This window comes from Crocuta crocuta, unplaced genomic scaffold (assembly GCF_008692635.1).
Source record: "Crocuta crocuta isolate KB4526 unplaced genomic scaffold, BGI_CrCroc_1.0 scaffold28, whole genome shotgun sequence".
Taxonomy (NCBI): domain Eukaryota; kingdom Metazoa; phylum Chordata; class Mammalia; order Carnivora; family Hyaenidae; genus Crocuta; species Crocuta crocuta.
Window position 1 is genome coordinate 5,934,864 of NW_027533256.1, and position 18,287 is coordinate 5,953,150.

General features: G+C 34.4%; 1 protein-coding gene across 5 annotated transcripts in view; it reads left to right on the forward strand.

Annotated features, from left to right (window-relative positions):
- The window catches only part of CCSER2 (coiled-coil serine rich protein 2), a 123,397-nt gene that overhangs the window by 50,494 nt on the left and 54,616 nt on the right, over positions 1–18,287 (forward strand). For all 5 annotated transcript variants that reach the window (XM_077746391.1, XM_077746392.1, XM_077746396.1 and 2 more), the window contains one exon: positions 7,094–7,289. In XM_077746391.1, coding sequence (XP_077602517.1) covers positions 7,094–7,289 — 196 coding nt within the window. The remainder of the gene's footprint in view (positions 1–7,093; positions 7,290–18,287) is intronic.

Consider the following 18,287-nt stretch of genomic DNA (forward strand, 5'->3'; position numbering starts at 1 on the left):
TGAGTCAATATTGATATACTATTTTTAACTAAAATCCATAGTTTACATTAGAGTTCACTCTTTGTGTATACATTCTATGGCCTTTGATAAATGCATAATGACCTGTATCTCCCATTACCTTATCATACAGAATAATTTCACTTTGCTTAGACTCTCATGTTCTCAGTGTATTATCCCTTCCTTGTCCCCCCGCCCCCCCCACAGCAAACAGTGATCTTTTTACTGTCTCCATAGCTTTGCCTTTTCCAGAATGCCATATAGTTATATGTAGTGTTTTCAGATTGGTTTCTTTCACTCAGGTCATTTACATTTCCTCCATGCCTTTTCACGGCTTGATAACTCATTTCTTTTTATCACTAAATAATAGTCCATTGTTTGGATGTACTACAGTTTGTTTATCCGTTCACTTCCTGAAAGACATCTTGATTACTTCCAAAATTTGGCAACTACGAATAAAGCTGCTCTAAACATTTACATGTGTAAATTTTGAACTCATTTTGGTAAATATCAAGCACATTTGCTGGATTATATAGTAAGATATTTAGGTTAGTAAGAAACTGCCAAATTGACTGTACATTTTGCATTTTCTCTAGCAATGAGTGAGAGCTCCTGTTGTTACACATCCTCACCAGCATTTGGTGGTGTTTTGGGTTTTAACCATTCTAATAGGTGTGTGGTGATATCTCGTTGTTTTAATTTGCAGTTGTCAAATGATATATAATGTTGAACATTTGTTCACAAGTTATTTGCCATTTGAATATCTTTAGTGAGATGTCTGTTTAGAACTTTTGCCCATTTAAAATTTTTTTTAATGTTTATTTTTGAGAGAGAGAGAGAGAGAGAGAGAGACAGAGTGCATGTGAGGGAGGGGCAGAGAAAGAGGGAGACATAAAATCTGAAGCAGGCTCCAAATTCTGAGCTGTCAGCACAGAGCCAGATGTAGGGCTTGAACTCACGAACTGTGAGATCATGATGTGAGCCAAAGTTAGAGATACTCAACCGACTCAGGAGCACAGGCACCCCATTTTTGCTCATTTTAAAATTTGGTTGTTTTCTTGTTGAATTTTAAGTTTTTTGCGTATTTTAGATACTAGTTCTTTGTCAGATATTTTACAGATATTTTGTCCCAGTCCATGACTTTCCTTTTCAGTCTCCTAATGGTGATTTTTAAAGAACAGATGTTTTAAATTTTATGCAGTTCAGTTTATAATTGTTTTCTTTTATGAGTGTACTTTTTGTGTTGTTTCTAAGAAGTTAGTGCCAAACCCAATATCACCCGAAGTTTCTTCCTTATTATCTTGTGGTTTTATGTTTTACATTTCGGTCTTTGATTCATGTTGAGTTAATTTTTGTGAACAGTTTGAATGATCATTATTTTGCATATGGATATCTAGTTTTTCTAGTATCTCTTGTTGAAAACACTGTCCATTCTCCTTCGTTTTTGTCTTATGGAGTTTTTCCTTAGGTTTTCTTTCTTTCTTTCTTTCTTTCTTTCTTTCTTTCTTTCTTTCTTTCTTGTATAATTAACATACAATGTTTATATTAGTTTCAAGTGTATAACATATTGATTCAATGTTTTTATACATTACTCAGTACTCATCATGATAAATAAGAATCCCCATCTGTCACCAAAACCTTATTACAATTGACTGTATTCCTGTGCTGTGCTTTTCATCTCTATGACTTACTTATTTTATAACTGGAAGTTTGTACCTATTAATACCCTTTATTCATTTCACCCATCCTGGCAACCATCAATGTTATCTGTACTTGAGTCTTTTTGTTTCTTTGCTTGTTTCTTTATTTGTTCATTTCTTTTTAAAATTCCACATATAAGTGAAATTATGGTATTTATCTTTTCTCTCTGATTTATTTCACCTAGGTGAAATACCTTCTAAGTCCATTCATGATATTACAGATGGCAAGATCTTTTTTTTTAAGTAGTATTCGTGTGTGTGTGTGTGTATGTGTGTATACAGACAGATACCACATTTTCTTTACCAATTCATCTAGCAGTGGACATTTGGGTTGCTTCATATCTTGACTATTATAGATATAAACATAAGGGTACAAATACCTTTTTGAATTAGTGGTTTTGTTTTCTTTGGATAAATATTCAGTAGTGGAATTACTAGATCATATGGTATTTCTGTTATTCTGTCCTCTTTGAATTGCCTTTGCTCCTTGTCAAAGATCAGTTGACTATATGTGTGGATGTATTTTAGGATTCTCTGTTTTGTTCCACTGATCTCTTTATCTGTTCATCAGTACTGCAGTCTTGATTACTGTCACTTTATGTGGTAAGTCTGGAAATCACTGTCAGTATTCTGACTTTATTCCTCTGAAGTATTTAGCATTCTGGCTCTTTTTCCTGGTCATATAAACTTTAGAATCACTTTGTTGATATTCACAGAATAATTTGGTAGGAGTTTGATTGAGATTGTGTCCAATCTACCATTAAAAAAAATTGTAATAACCATGAACATAAAATACATATATTTAACTTATTCATGATGAAAAAAGAAACACTAAAGGTTTTGTGAAGTCAAAGTGCAACTCAGGTTAGGAAATGAAGTAAGAAGAAAAATTCTGAATTTCCCTGTCTCTCACACATGCTTCTCTATTGGTTAGTCTAATGTGTGAATCACAGACTTTAAGATTAGCACAGAATCACATATATTAGTACTCAAAAAGCTTGGGTCGAAGTGGATAAGAACTTAAACATATAGGTACAGCCATGTAATTTAGGGAGATTCCTTTAAAACTGCAATAAGTGACTATGCAATGATATGATTATTAGGTGTGTGGATTGACTATCAGGTGCTATTATATGGATTCAATTTAAATGGGCTAAAAAAACCTCAAAGATTCCTTTTTGTAGTTATCCTGATCTCATTTGGGGGGGCGGGTGACTTTCTTTGCTATACTTATGGAACAATGTTAAATAACATTGGTGATGATGGTGGACATATCTTTCTCATGCTTCTGTAACTACTGAACTCATTTTTGCCCTCACCCAATAAATATCCATACTGGTTCATTTCTTCATATTCAGTCAACTACCTGGCCTGTGGTCAGCCACATAGATTCTACCTTTGCTAACACACTGCCAACCTTCCAGTGTATTCCCCAAAACAGCATGCAGTCTTCTGTTGCTTTCACCATCTAATTTCTCTAGCAGAAATCTACAGTTGTTAAAATCCATATACAAATAGAGGCATTTGCCTGTCAATTTAATATGATGTGTTGTTTTCAGTAATTCTTCTATTATCTCATGTTTATTTTTCTTTACCTTCTTTATGTCTTCATCCCTGGGTTTGTGCTTGCACTCTTGGAAAGTGATTTTACTTCTCATTTTCAGAGGTTTCAGAGGTTCAGATTCCCATATGTGAACTGCATCATCTTCTCAGAATGTGAAATCTCAGAGTCCTCATTATCTCTCAGTCATTTTTTTCCTTTCCTGTCTTTAATTGTTCCTTTCATTTTCTGAAATAATCCCTGTTATACATTTGCTTTTTGTTCCATCTTTGTCTTTTGCCTTTCAGTTATCTTCATTTTTTTTTTTTCCAGCAAACTTCGGGAAGATACTGTTATTTCCAATGTTTTGTCAGATGGTTTAGTACCAAATACACAAGTATAAACAAATCATATTAAAATTTACCAGCTGAGGAATATAGGTGAAAGGGTATATGGCATTCTAGTATGTTTTTAACATTTATGTTAGAAAATTTTCTCAATATAAAGTTGGAAATTATTTATAGTAAATAGTACAATAGCAGTTACTTTTTATTTAACATTTACCATATATTAGGAACTGTTATAAGCACTTTAACAAAATATATTACCTCACATGAGACTTATACCAACCTAATGAAGTAAGTACTCTTATTATCCTTGATTTATAGATCAAGAAAATGAAAGATAGATAAAGTAACCTGTCCTTTTACTAGCTAATAAGTGACAGAGATGAGATTTAAACTCAGGTAAACTAGGGGCGCCTGGGTGGCTTAGTCGGTTAAGCGTCTGACTTTCGCTTAGGTCATGATCTCGCGGTTCGTGGGTTCGAGCCCCGCGTCGGGCTCTGTGCTGACTGCCAGCCCAGAGCCTGGAGCCTGTTTCAGAGTCTGTGACTCCCTCTCTCTCTGACCCTCCCCTGCTCACGCTGTCTCTCTCTCTCTCCTAGAAATAAATAAAACGTTAAAAAAAAAAAAATTAAAAAAAAAACTCAGGTAATCTATGGAGATAATATAAAAATGAATAAGATAATGGCCATATTTTCAAAGGGCCTGCAATCTAATTAGAGGTGATAGTTATATAGATTTCTTTAATTTATACAAAATAAATTAGAGATCCTAAAGTGCTAGTTTTATCTAGTTGAGAGCATCAGAAAGGGCTTTTGGAGGAAGTAGCATTTTAGTACTAGATGAAGATAGACGTTTCACTTGGGATCTCATGGTGGAAGTATTTGGAATGCAAGCTAAGGTATATGAACTTTATTTGGTATGCACTGGTGAACATAGAGAATTAAAGAAACTATGGCCCAAAGATATTAAGTATTTTCAGTAGCTAGTTACTATCAGCCAGGATTTAAACCTTAATCCTAGGCAAGAGGCAGTTCTTTTATGCCATTGTGGTTTTCTGGATACCAAATCTTTTTTACCCTGTATTATTAGTGATAAAGACTTGTTGTGACTCTTCCTTTGAAATGTTTTAATTCATTAGTTCCTTGCATGTAGTTCATATTTAGTCAACCTAAAATAAGCCTTATTCTGTACCTGATTTTTATGTTAAAGACTGCAGACCAGTCTCTTTCAGAATCTTCCCTTTTTAAGTTTTGTTTTATTCACTTGGTAAAATAGAAAGTAAAGTTTAATTTGATTATTAACTGGTAGTTTTAAATGCGACTGCTTCCAGATTATAATTTTAAAATTGTGTTTAAGGTCACGACTAAAGAATTTTATTATCTCAGATGGAAGCTTGAAAAGAAACAACCTAGTGCTTAAAATCCATGCTCCTTAATCATTCAATGAAAGCAACAACAACAAAAATAAATAAATTAAAAGCTAACTGTTTTTGATCTAGAGAAAAAGAATACACCGTCTTTGTCTTCATGGAGTGTATAACTTGGCACAGATGTACCTGAACACAGTATACTGTGACAAGTATAGTAGTACGGCACAGTAGAGGACACCTGTGAAAGTTCCAAGCCCTGCATTAGGGTATAAAGGAAGCTTTCCCTGAGGAAATGCCAACTAATTTAAGATGAAGAGGAGTTATCATTCTTCAGATCAAGTGTGCAGTGGAGGGCAGGGTGAATAGCCTAGCTAGGAGTATGAAGAGGTTGACATAGATTTGGAGATGAGGGAGATTGTAGCATGCTTTGGCAATCTCAGGTAATTGGCTATGGATTAAGATGTGTTGAGGGATGAAGTTGAAGAGTAAGTTGGATTTAGTCTATCTGTGGCCTCATAAGCCATATTTAAGAGTCTCCTTGTCCCTGATAATCATGCCTTGCACTTTGTGCTGTTGCTTTTTATTTTTTTGTTCCAGAATGCCTTCCTTTCATTTCAGTCAAACTTAACCTTATACTTTATAGTACATCCCAGGTTCTTTCCTGCCCAAGAAAATCTTCCAAAATATGTCAAATTTTTCTCTGAAAACATACCTCTTCATATGCTGGATGATTCTATATTTTTGTCTTACTATTTTGCTAACTTTTTATTATTATATATTTTTCATTATTCCATGTATATATTGCCCATCTATTCAGTAATGGATGGTGAAGTCATATTAGTTAATTGTGATCAGTATTTGAAATTTAATAATTCAACTATATTTTGAACCAACAAGAATAAGGCAGAGGTATATGTAAACATATTAGAGTCTTAACTATAGATCAAAAATTTTAATTCTTAAAATTTTTTTCTTGGGTTACAACAAAAATCAGGTCTAAAATCAAATATGAAAAATAGCTTCAGAAAAATAATTTTGTGAAAACCAAGCTCATATTGAATATTTAAAAGTTTAGAGATTTAGGAATATTTGTTATAAACTAGAAAATACAGTGGAAAAAATTTAGTGTTTCTACTTTTTCTGTGTGGTTAAAATTTAATGCGCTGTGACTGTTGCAAATTGAATGGGCCATGAACTTAACTTGAATCCTGATATGTTAATATGGCCATCATATTGGAGAGAGTACTCATTTCGTTCAGTGTGTTATTTTTATATATTGAGGTCTCACATGTGTAATAAGTTCATGTCTGAAGAACCAACTGGAATCATGTATTATTTGAGCATAGTAATTTAAAATTCCTTTAGCTGATGACTCCTGATTAAAACATTGTGTTCTTCACATCTACAAAACACATCAGCCCCCATTTTTGTGGGGTTTTTTTGTCTCCCTTTTCAGCAAGTATATTGTATGAAACTAAAGGGAAATTTACATTTCCTTTGAGTAGACTTTTTAAAATAAAGTTTAAGATTGGAAATATGTGGTGTGTAAAGACTTTTACAAAATCAAGTTTAATCTTTATTGGAAAAGAAGACTTACCAAAATGTAAAAATAAAATAAGTAGCAGTTTGTCTGTCTTAACTGTTTGCTGGGACTTATAAGAAATAAGAATCCAGGCATGTGTGACCAAACTGGGAATGAAGATAGATAGCATAGTTATGGGATTAACAAAAATGTGAAGTTCAAGAGACCAGTTAGAATCAAAAGCTAAAGAGCAAACAATTCATTCAGGCAAAGAAAATATGTGTAATTTTTTTAAGGCAAGGCCTTTCCCTAGAGTTTTTTCTTTCTCTTCCATTTCCTGAAGAATACGGTTTATTCAACCAGTGTGTAAAATACATAAAAAGGGGAGGAAGTGCAGAAGGTAAAATTGTATTAAAGAGAACTAGAAATGATTGGAACTTTTGGTGGAAACAAATTTAGGTAATGAGGTAATTACCTGATGAGGTAAGCAAAAGTCAAAGGCTTTTTGATAATGATAACTGATATGTAATAATCACTGCAATAATTTCATTACCCTATTTTTTTCTGAAATGATATTGTATATCTTTTCCCTCCCAACTTCTTCCCCTGCCCTTCCAGAGGCTCTCCCTATAGAGAATCTCCTTTGGGTCATTTTGAAAGCTATGGAGGGACTCCCTTTTTCCAGGCTCAGAAGATGTTTGTAGATGTACCTGAAAATACAGTGATACTGGATGAGATGACGCTCCGGCACATGGTCCAAGATTGCACTGCCGTAAAAACGCAGTTACTTAAACTGAAACGTCTACTGCATCAGGTGAGTTCATATGAACATTTTTAGCTCAGGTATTGTGAATTGCAAAATGAATTGACTTTTTAAAAAAAGTTAATTGGGTTTCTCATGTCTATTTTGATTTTTGGAGAAATAATCCTTGTAAATAGTACATAACAAGCTTCAGTGGGAGAAAAAACATGGGTTTTTGTGTGATGCTCTCAGTATAGTCCCCAACATTCATGAGCTGTGTGCTATTTGGTATGCCAGTTTTTCTCCTGTTTCCTCATTTTTACACGACCTGCTTTATAGGGTTGTTGACATAGTTAGAAATCGTTGTAAATTTAGAGATCTAATACCTGAAATATATTATTTAGGCATTTAGTCATCAGTGGCTGTTATAATTTCAGCTAACTAGGAAATCAGCAGCAGTTTTTACTTACATAATCATGTAACTTAACTTTTGTTTCCGACTTTCAAGTTTAATCTTCCTCAGTCCTTTTATTTCTTTATTCTAGAAAGTCTAGACTCATAACAGTGATGTGACTTGTCCAAAGATGCAGGATAAGCTGATGGTAGATCTTGGCTTCTCATCCAGTAGTACTTTGTTTTTTTAGCTTGAACTTACAGATAAGGTCAGATGTGTTGCAGAAAACTAAGGAGTAAAATACTGATTTTATTTTACTTTATTTTTTTAATGCTTATTTATTTTTGAGAGAGAGAGACTGAGCATGAGCAGGGGAGGGGCAGAGAGAGAGAGACACAGAATCTGAAGCAGACTCCAGGCTCTGAGCTGTCAGCACAGAGCCTGATGCGGAGCTCAAACTCACGAACCTGTGAGGTCCTGACCTGAGCCGAAGTTGGCTCAACCGACTGGGCCACCCAGGTGCCCCTAACAATATTAACTTTAAATCATGGATATCTTTTGGTTAGTTTTCAAGCTATGTTTGTTTGTTTGTTTGTTTGTTTGTTTTTATAGGCTAGCCAAGTTTTGCTTAAAATTATGGTTGAGAAAGAATGGTCTCACTTTTCTCCTGAATTTATTTTCTGGATTACCTTCCTCAGGGTTGTATGTTGTAGCTTCTTATGAGCAGGGACCAATTCTTAGAATTCCTGGTTTCTATCAAAACCAGACTCATGATATATACACTCAGTAAAAGCTAGTTGAAGTGAAATATGGCTCCTGTGTTGTTAATGATGGTTAGTGTAAATACCCAGTTAAAGTCACGTAAATTGTTTTATAAGAACTTGATTGTGGATTCTCCAGACTGCTCTTCTCTGTTCTTCTTGTGGGTATTGGACTACCTTTTGAAAGAAGCTTTTTCATGCTACAACGAGGGACAAGAAAGCAGAGGATCTTCTCAGATCTGAAATCCTTGGACTTGTCTCAAGGCAGAGATTCCATGATTGAGATATCCAGACATAGATAGAACTTACACTTTTAACTGTAACTAGAAGATAGACTCTGGTTTATAGTCTTGCTCTGTTCACTACTCTGGGGAGAGTTTCTCATCAGGATCTTCGAGTCAAAGGAAAGAGGAGGTAGAAGGGATGGGGAATAGCCAAAATGTTAGATATCTACTTTGAACCCATCATTATACTAGCTATACTGCATACCCTCTTTTGTTTCTGGGTTTATTGCCCTGAAACATGAAGCATGATAAATATCAACCAATCAGACCAGGCCATGTCTAATAATGACAGAAGTAGCATACTGCAGGAAAGAATATGTGAATTGGTAAGACACTTAAAAGAAAAACTGTGACTTTCTTAATGGTTCTTTTCTGTAATTATGACCTCTGAAATTTTATAGTAAACACTGATCAAATTAACTTTACCTTTTATTTATGCAGTGAAAACAAAATTATGACAAGAAAAATTGCAGAATCTTTTAGGGCATCTTTGAAACTTCCCAAAATGCTAATAGAGGTTAAAAGCTAAATGAGTCTAAACTTTCATATAACTGCCTCTTAATTTTTTCCCATTTAATAATACTACTAAATTTAAAGAAGTTCAGCGTGATACATATACATAGTTTTGAAAAATTCAGATAGCATCCAGACTTAATGAAAATGTAGGATTTCTGTCCTTCACTCCACCTCAGTCAACCTTTTTGTTTTTGTTTTTAAGTTTGAGAGAGACAGTATGCACGAATTGGAGAGGGAGAGAGAGAGAGAGGATCCTAAGCAAGTTCGGCACTGTCAGTGTAGAGCCTGATGCGGGGCTCAAACTCTCCAACTGTGGGATCATGACCTAAGCTGAAATCAAGAGTCAGACGCTTAACTGACTGAGCCACCCAGGCATCAACCTTTTCTCATCTGAACAGTATATCGTCGGAAGATTTCTCTAGAGCTATCGTGCAGGACTTAACTTCCTTTTGTCATATCCGGGGATTGGGTCCACTATTTCCTGTATATCTTCTTTTTGTTGTTTTTGTTTGTTTTGTTTTGTTTGTTTTTTTTTTTTTAGTTTACTCCCTCATTTTGCTAGAGTATATCTTTAATTTACTTTCTAAGAGGGGGCAAATAGATGGTAAATCCTTTTTAGTCATTACATTACTGAAAATTTCTTTCATCTACTTTACTATATGATATTAATGATTTGGCTAGAGTGAAGTGAGTTTTTCTTTAGACATCTGAATGCATTGCTTTTCTAGGATTCAGGTTAGCCACTGAGAAAAGTCTACATTCTGATCCCCTTTACATTTTATGTTTCAAAGTTTTATTTCTTTGAGAGATTTACAATGTCCCCCACCCCCCGGCACTCTAATCTTTTATTTCTGGCATTCTGCAATTTCACAGTGATGTCCTAGGATTTGAGTTTTGTCGTAGTTTGTATGTTTCCCACTTAATGTCTAGGTAACTTAGTAGACTCTGGAGATTTGTGTAGTGTGAGATTTTCTTAACCTATTTCCATGATTTTATTTTTGTCCATTTTCTCTATCTTTCAAGAATTCTTGGTAATTACAAACTGGGACTTCTGAATTGATTCTCAGTCTTTTATTTTTTTCTTTCATATTTTCCTTTAGATTTGATTATCTTTTCTGGTATACTTCTTCAGCATCATATTCCAGCTCTCCTTTTCTGTTGAATTATTTATCTTGACAGTTGTATTCTTAGTTTTTAGGAACTCCCTATAATATACTATGCCTTATTCATATCATTTAAGTTTTGTTTTGTCAGTAACTATATTAAATGGAGTGTTTCTGTTAGATTTTGTTAAGGTTTCTCAGGTTCCTTGCATTATCTCTGTTTCCAAAGAGTCATTTTGTTTATGTTTACTTTGGTTTCTCTTTCTATTGGAATCTTTCTTCAAATATCTAATGATTATATAGTGTTCATTGATATTTAGGAGTGAGGAACTAAAAAGTTGACTCAGGGCTCTTTGTATATTACCTGGACTGGTCAGTTGGCTGGCTTGATTTTATAGGACTGCATAGATGTTGGAGGACCTGCAGTATCTACTGATTGGAGGATTTTTCTTAGGTTGTTGTATTGTCTCCAGAGAAGAAACCACTAGTTTTCGTTTTGTTTTATTTTTGCTTCGAACAGAGGTAGAAGACTGGAAGTCTGTCTGTTCTTGCCTTATACAGACTTACAGTTAATTTCCAACATCTTTAACCCTTATGGGTCATATTCTTACTTTTTTCTGTATCTAGTGTTTTGGCCCTCATTGGGTTTTGCAGGGCAAATTGGTTCTCTTTTTTTGTCCATATTCTCCATCTATACACACTTCACATATGTCTTTCTCCAGTCCTGCTAAATCACTTATTAGAGTTTCTGGCCCCTCTGTAATTCTATTATTATGATTTATATGTTTTTTTAAAAAAATTTCTTCACTATCATTTTAGTACAGGTTAAAGAGAAAGAGAAGATAAAAGTATCTCTGATCAAAAGCCTTCTTTTTAAAAATATAGAGAAACATATTTTAAAGATTACTTTAGCTGTATGAATGCTTCCTTAATGAAATTTCAGTGTGTTACAGCCCAAAATTTGATTTATTCTTTGCACATTGTTGTTGTTTGTTGGATCTGCTATTGGAGAGGTGGAGTTTTGCACTCATTTGCAAGCATAAGTACGGAAATAAGCACTTGTAACCAGTATCTACTTGGGGCTACTCATAAGAGATTGATTATTATAGGGAGGAGTCACCAGAGTCCTCATATTTTGACCGAGCCCTGCAAGATATGACTGAGTAATAGCTCAGAAAGAAGAATATCCCCAAAGAGGTAGTTGCATCACCTCTTTGGTTCTCTTACTTTGGTTTTCTCTCCTCCAGATGACTTACCCCAAGGCAATGTTCCTTAAATTCAGACAGAAATATTTTCCTTGATTATTTTTAGCAGTTTAGTTAAACTATTTCCCTTATAAGATTGAATTAAATTCACAAAAGGAAACTAAAGAGAAATGATTAATGAAAATATAAATATCATAAAAATTATTTCTATAGCCTAATTCTTAGAGGAAACAATAGAATTTTATAGAGCTCCAGAGGACTTTACATATAAATATGTAAAATTTCTATTACCTAGTACTTAGCAAATGTATGTTAGATTAATTTTAATCAGACAGTTTTATAAATGCTTTACCTGCCTTAGTTCCTGGTTATTCCTTAATTTGGTGGTCACTTATTGCTTTCTTTATTTTCTTGGTCTTCAGGACCTGGTTAAGAGACTCTACTTGATAAGGACATGATAAATGACATTTGTATTTTCTAGATCTCCTCTTAATGTCTATTACCAGTTTGAAGGAATTGCCTTTGGAATTAGTCTGAGTTCTACAAAGAAAAAGATCTGAGAGAGAGAGAGAGTTTATTATAGGGAATTGGCTCATGTGGCTATGGAAGTTGAGAAATCCCAAATTCAGCAGTTGGCAAGCTTGTTCTAGTCTGAGTCTGAAGGCCTGGGAACTAGGAGAGCCAACTGTGTTTGTTTCAGCATGAGTCTGGGTTCAAAGGCAACAGAAGACCAATGCCCCTGGTTTGAAGACAGTCAGACAGTGAGTTTTCCCTTACTCCACCTTTTCTTCTATTCAGGCCTTAAGCTAATTGGATGAGGCCCATCCACATTGGGGAGGCATTCTGTAAGGCCATGGATGGTAGTTTTGGTAGAAGCATTGTGAACAGAGAAGCAAGTCCATATCCAGAGTAAGCGTCTATTAGAGTAAGGACAAGACATCATCCTTTCCATGATGGAGTGGGTCTAGTATAATCAGTCTGCCACCAGGTAGCTGGCTGATCATCCAGGGAGTGGTGCCATATCAGAGACTCCGTGTCGATATCTGCTGCTGGTAAGTTAGGGACTAAACAGTGACCACAGCCAACGTGGCCATGTTGCTGAGTCTATGCATAACTTGCATCCCCTGCCACCACTGCCATTTTGTTCATGAACCATTTTGGATGATGACAGAGGTGGCTAGGAAAAAAGTCTGACTGGTATCTGTGGAATGGATCAGACTATCCACTTAATTTTTTAATTCTTTTTCTGCTGAGATCACCTTTTGGTGAGCATTTACATGAAGCATAAATATCTTCGTATTTTTGCCTATTCACAGAGGGTCTATCCACATACCTCTTCCCCAAATTTCCTTTTCACTGCTTTTTCAATCATGTTTCTTCTAAGTCCCTGACCACTGGCCTGTCGATTGGTATATAATCACATGTCTGGACTTTTTTTTTTTTTCTGGGCAAAGTGAACAGTCACATGCATTACTTGAAGTTCTGCCCGCTGGAGGATTTCCCTCCTCCGCTGTCCTTCCAGGATGTACCAGAAAGGAGCTGTAGTGCTGCAGCTGTCCACTTGCAGGTGTTGTCTGCATATTGAATGAAACCATCTGTAAACCAAACATGAGTCTTCTCTTCCTCTGTCAGCTGATTTTAGGGAACTCCCCATGAGGTCATAGAGAAAGAAGGGAGGAGAGGGGGGCAGTGGCATTTGAGCCACTTCTTCATGTTATCCTTAGGGCCTCTTCAGGCCCGATCACATCTATACCACTTTCATTTGATGATGGAATGTTTCTGTGCACCCCCAACTTTATGACTTTGTGTGTTAGATAATATCCAATTCATGATTGGCAGCTCAGGTAGCATGGTAACTTGATGGCCCAAGGTTAACCATTCAGTCACTACTGAGACCCAGTAGCAGGCCAAAAGCTATATCTACTACAGTCAAGATAAAGAACATTTCTACAGCTGCTAAAATCCTTTCATGTCCCTTTGCCATCAGTCCTCTCAAACCTGTTCCAGGCACCCATTGCTCTTTCTGTTACTGAGTTTTGCCTTTTCTAGAATTTCATCTAAATGAGATCATCCAGTGTGTACTCTTTTTGTTTCTGGATTCTTTCACTCACCATAATGGCTTTGATACTCATCTGTTTTGAGAGTATCAGCAGTTCATTACTTTTTATTGATGAATAGCATCTGTGTGTGTGTGTTCATTTACCTGTTGATACTCGAGTTGTTTTTACTAGTGGAATAATTGGGATAATGCTAAATTTCTAGGTATTAATGCTGAAAGTTAATAAGAATGAATGTAATTTCAGAAATTAGAATTTGAATTTAGACCAATTCCTCCACTTCTTTGTTGTGTGGTCTTGAATAAATTCCCTATAAAAGATATAGAGATTATAATAGCTCCTATCTAAGGATTATTGTAAAGAATACATGAGGAAATTCAGATAAAGTGCTATGAGCATGTCTGATGCATAGAAAGCAATTAATAAATGTTAGGTATTATAGAGATTATAATAGCTCCTATCTAAGGATTATTATAAAGAATACATGAGGAAATTCAGATAAAGTGCTATGAGCATAATGTCTGATGCATAGAAAGCAATTAATAAATTTTAGGTATTACAATAATGGCAACAACAGCAATAAAAATATGAAGGTCAGGGGTTTTTAATTGCTTGCATTGCTCAAAATTTTATGTGGCTACTCAAAAAGCTAATTCCATTTACTTTAATACTCATTAAATTAGTGTTATTTCATCATTCAGTATATTTTATTAAACACTTGTTGAGTACTAAGATTGTGATAATAATGAAGATAAAAAGAAAGAAGACAGAATTCTTGTATGTAGTGCATTGTTCTTTAAACTATACATTGCAACTGGTTAGTGGGTTTTGAATTAAATTTTGACCATTATAACTAGAGTTTTTTTTTTCCAATAAAGGAGAATAGTGTAGGAACTATCAGGGGGCATTACATGTAGCAAAGACAAATATTGTTTTGTGGAACATTTTTGATGTGATATCTGTATGTGTATCCATCCTCTATTCACCCATCCTTATTTAGATACATGCACATGCACACACATACACGCATACATGCACACAAATTCAAGAATATATGTACTTGGTTGTGATATAAATGTATTGCTTATTGTGGGTCATAGTTCCCCCCCCCAAAGAAACCTGATATGTAAACAGTGCTATACTCAGAATTCCAAGATAATAAATCATAGATTTAAATTGGAAATAATGAAATGATCACTGCATCAATAAGGCATTTAATCATTACTAAATATTCTGAAAGATGTTTGTGATGTTTTATAAAGAAACCTGCAAAATTTTGTGTAAAAGATTTGAAGAAAATACTTAATGCTCTATAGGAAGGCTAAATGTTTTAAAAATTAATTTACTCCATGGATATTAATGTAGTAACCCAGCCAGCTACCTTATAGTCTAGGAAAACATATAAACATTAAATAATTATAAAAATGATGTGTTACAAAGGGCAAGGATGCAAACTGAGTGTATGATTGGAACCTATAGTTCTTCCCAGTGCTGTTTATAGATGTACTAACATTTCACCCAAAATCAAAACACCTTTATTTGTGGTATTCATCAAAATGACTCCACAATTGTTAACACCAAAGAATGAGAAAGACAGAAAGAGAAAAGAGGGTGGGAGGAAACTCTTTAGAACAGGATGTAATATTGACACAAATAGAAACATAAAGCAGTAGGAAAGAATAGAAAACCCAGACATATGTGCTGAGGTATCTACTAAACAGTTGGACACAGAAGGATTTTAAAGTAAATGTTGAGGAAAAACTCAGTAGTCTAGAGGCAATTATTTATTTCATACTATAGTTAACAGATGGTTTGAAGAATTAAGTATTTTTTAATTAAAAAATTAGAAGAAATTCACAACTAATATTTTCAAGTGACAGAAGAAACCTATATAGAAAAGGATCCTGATTCAGTAATATACAACTGGGTTCAATAAAAAAATCTAAACAGAAGAAACTTATAAATAATAATTGCTTAAAATATTACAGAATCTATCTTAATATAACAATGTTCTAGTCAATTTGAATACCAGATTTTTCTATTTTAAAAATATAATTTATCCCAATCATTTGTTAGGATCACCCCTCTGAAGCACTTATTTAAAATCAGGAGTTATAAGTTTGTATTTCAGAAATCCTCTCAAATATAGCTTGAATCATTAGATGTAATCCCATAGGTGAATTACAGCATTACTCAAAAATTATTTTCAGTGCACATGAGAGTCTGTGTGATGTGATGTGATTGTTCATCCATATTCTTTTGTCTTTTTTTTAAATTTAAATGATTTATTAAAAAAATGAAAACACCAATCTCTCCTCTTCCTCTACCCCTTTTCCTAGGATGCCTCTTGTGATTGTGTTGTAGCATTTCTGAAACACAAGGCAGCTTTGTTGACATCACTGATGATGCTTGTCAGCAGAGATTGGTCAACGCTGCCAAACTTTTTTGTTAGTCATTTCAAGTGTCTATGTCCATTGCAGCTGCTCTGGAACTCATAGGAAGATCCCAGTTTTTGCAAACTCATGGAAGAGCCGCCTGGGTAAGATGGAGTTTGTTAATAGGGTTTTCCAATAAGTTAATATGTGAGTTTACCTTGATGCTATGTCAAAAGAGAAAAGTGGAAGATGGCTTGCTGACAATAGTCTTCTAATGCTCTTAGGATGAAGGAACGTTTCTCTTTTTGAATCTTTAATAAAATGCTAGTGGCACAAGAGTTAAGTAAGGATAATTGTATTTAGAGTTCAAAAATCCTAATTAGAAATCATAGAAACTGTGAGACAGTCCATCCATTCAGTAAAGCAGCCCAGCATACCTGGGACAATCAATTACTATGAATTGCTTATTTTTTGTGCAGTAGGATGTTGTAGTTTTATGTAGTTTTGCATTTATGGGTTTATTAAAGAGGTTTATGCAAAATCCTTAGAACAATGCCAACACTATTCAGTAAATATTAGCTTCTTAGTATATGCGATATGAAACATGAACATTGCATATATGATTGTTAGTCAGTGTTTTTTAAAAAGATAAGTTTTTTCTGTTCATGTAATGTTTTTCTTCCCCCTGTAATGCTTGAAAAAGCTTTTCTAATTTTGGCGTGGACACTTCATTTGAATTGAAATTTATTGGGGAATACTACCATTGGTTAGTGTCAGAGTTATTTGGAGAGGAGACGATTTTTTAATTGATTCGGTTGGAGATTTTATTCATGATCTTTAAGCCTCTGTGCTTTGATGGAAATAATGGGCTTTTTCCCTCTTTGATTGGCTAAATGTAGACTGTTGGACTGTCAGAAAAATTGGAAAGTGGTTTTTTTTTTTCCTTGAGGCATACCAATAACTTAAACATTAGTAACTCTCAGTTGTCTTGGGCTATATTATAAACGTTTTTTAACTTAGAGTAATATTATTTCAATTTTCAAAAATAATTGGTTTGTGTATGGGTTTTCATCCTTTATTGATTTCTAATCTTAGACTAATAAGAATATCTATGTGATATAAGTTCTTTGGAATGTGTCGATATTTGCTTTGTGTCTTAAAGCGGGAGTGGAAAACTTTTCCTTGGAAGGCTACATAGTAAATATTTTAGCTCTTTTGGATAAGAAGCAAAATCGTGGTTCTTAGTAGATATTTATAAAATCATTTAAAATGCAGTTATTTAAAAATGTAAAAACCATTCTTAGCTCATGGACTATGATAAAAATAGACATCTGGCTAGATTTGTCGTGTGGACCATAGTTTATAATTTCCTGATTACAATATGCTTGATTTTTGTGACTTTTCTATGTTTCTTTGAAAACATAATTCTCTATATTTTAGGTAGCAGTATGTCTATTATATTGACTTTTTTATTGTGTTATTTATATTTTATCCTTACTAAATTTTTCTCTTTGATCTGCAAGTTTCTGAGTAGTATTAATTTCCTGCTCTAACTATAGATTTTTCCATTTCTTCTTTTAATGCCCTATTTTATTAGGTATATAAATGTTTATGATTGGCACATCATCTTGATGGAGTGCTTCTTTGACCACTGAAGTCTTGATTTATCCTCAATAATGCTTTGTATCTTTAATTCTACCATGCCTCTTGTGTTTTAGTAATATTGGTATATCACTTTTACTTTTCTTGGGATTGTTGAGATTTATCTGGTGTTACTGTCTCCCTTTGTTTGGTTTCAGTTTTTTTTTATTAGTTTTCTAGAGTTGCCACAATATAAAGTACAAGCTGGGTGGCATATAACAACAGAAACTTATTCTCCCACAGTTCTGGAGTCCAGAAATCTGAAATCAAGGTGTTGTCAGGGCCATGTGCTCTCTGAAGGCTCTGGGGGAGGAAGCTTCCCTGCCTCTTTAGCTTCTGGTGATTGCTGGCAATCCTGGGCATTCTTTCCTTTGTACATGCATCACTCCCATCTCTGCCTCCATCTTTACATGACCTTCACATGATCTGTGTGTTTGTGTGTCCAAATTTCTCCCTTCTTATTGATAAAGATACCAGTCATATTAGATTTAGGCTCAACCCTATTCCATTATGACCTCAATTTGATTACATGTGAAAACCCTATTTCCAGATGAAGTTCTATTCACAAGTTTTGGATTGGTATAAATTTCTAGGGAAGACACAATTCAATCTAATACAGCTTTTTTGAAGTATAACTTTACATGCTCTAAAATTCAGCCTTTTTTGTGGTAGAGTTCTGTGAGCTTGACAGATCCATACAGTTGTGCAGTATTACAATTACATCCAAAATTCCT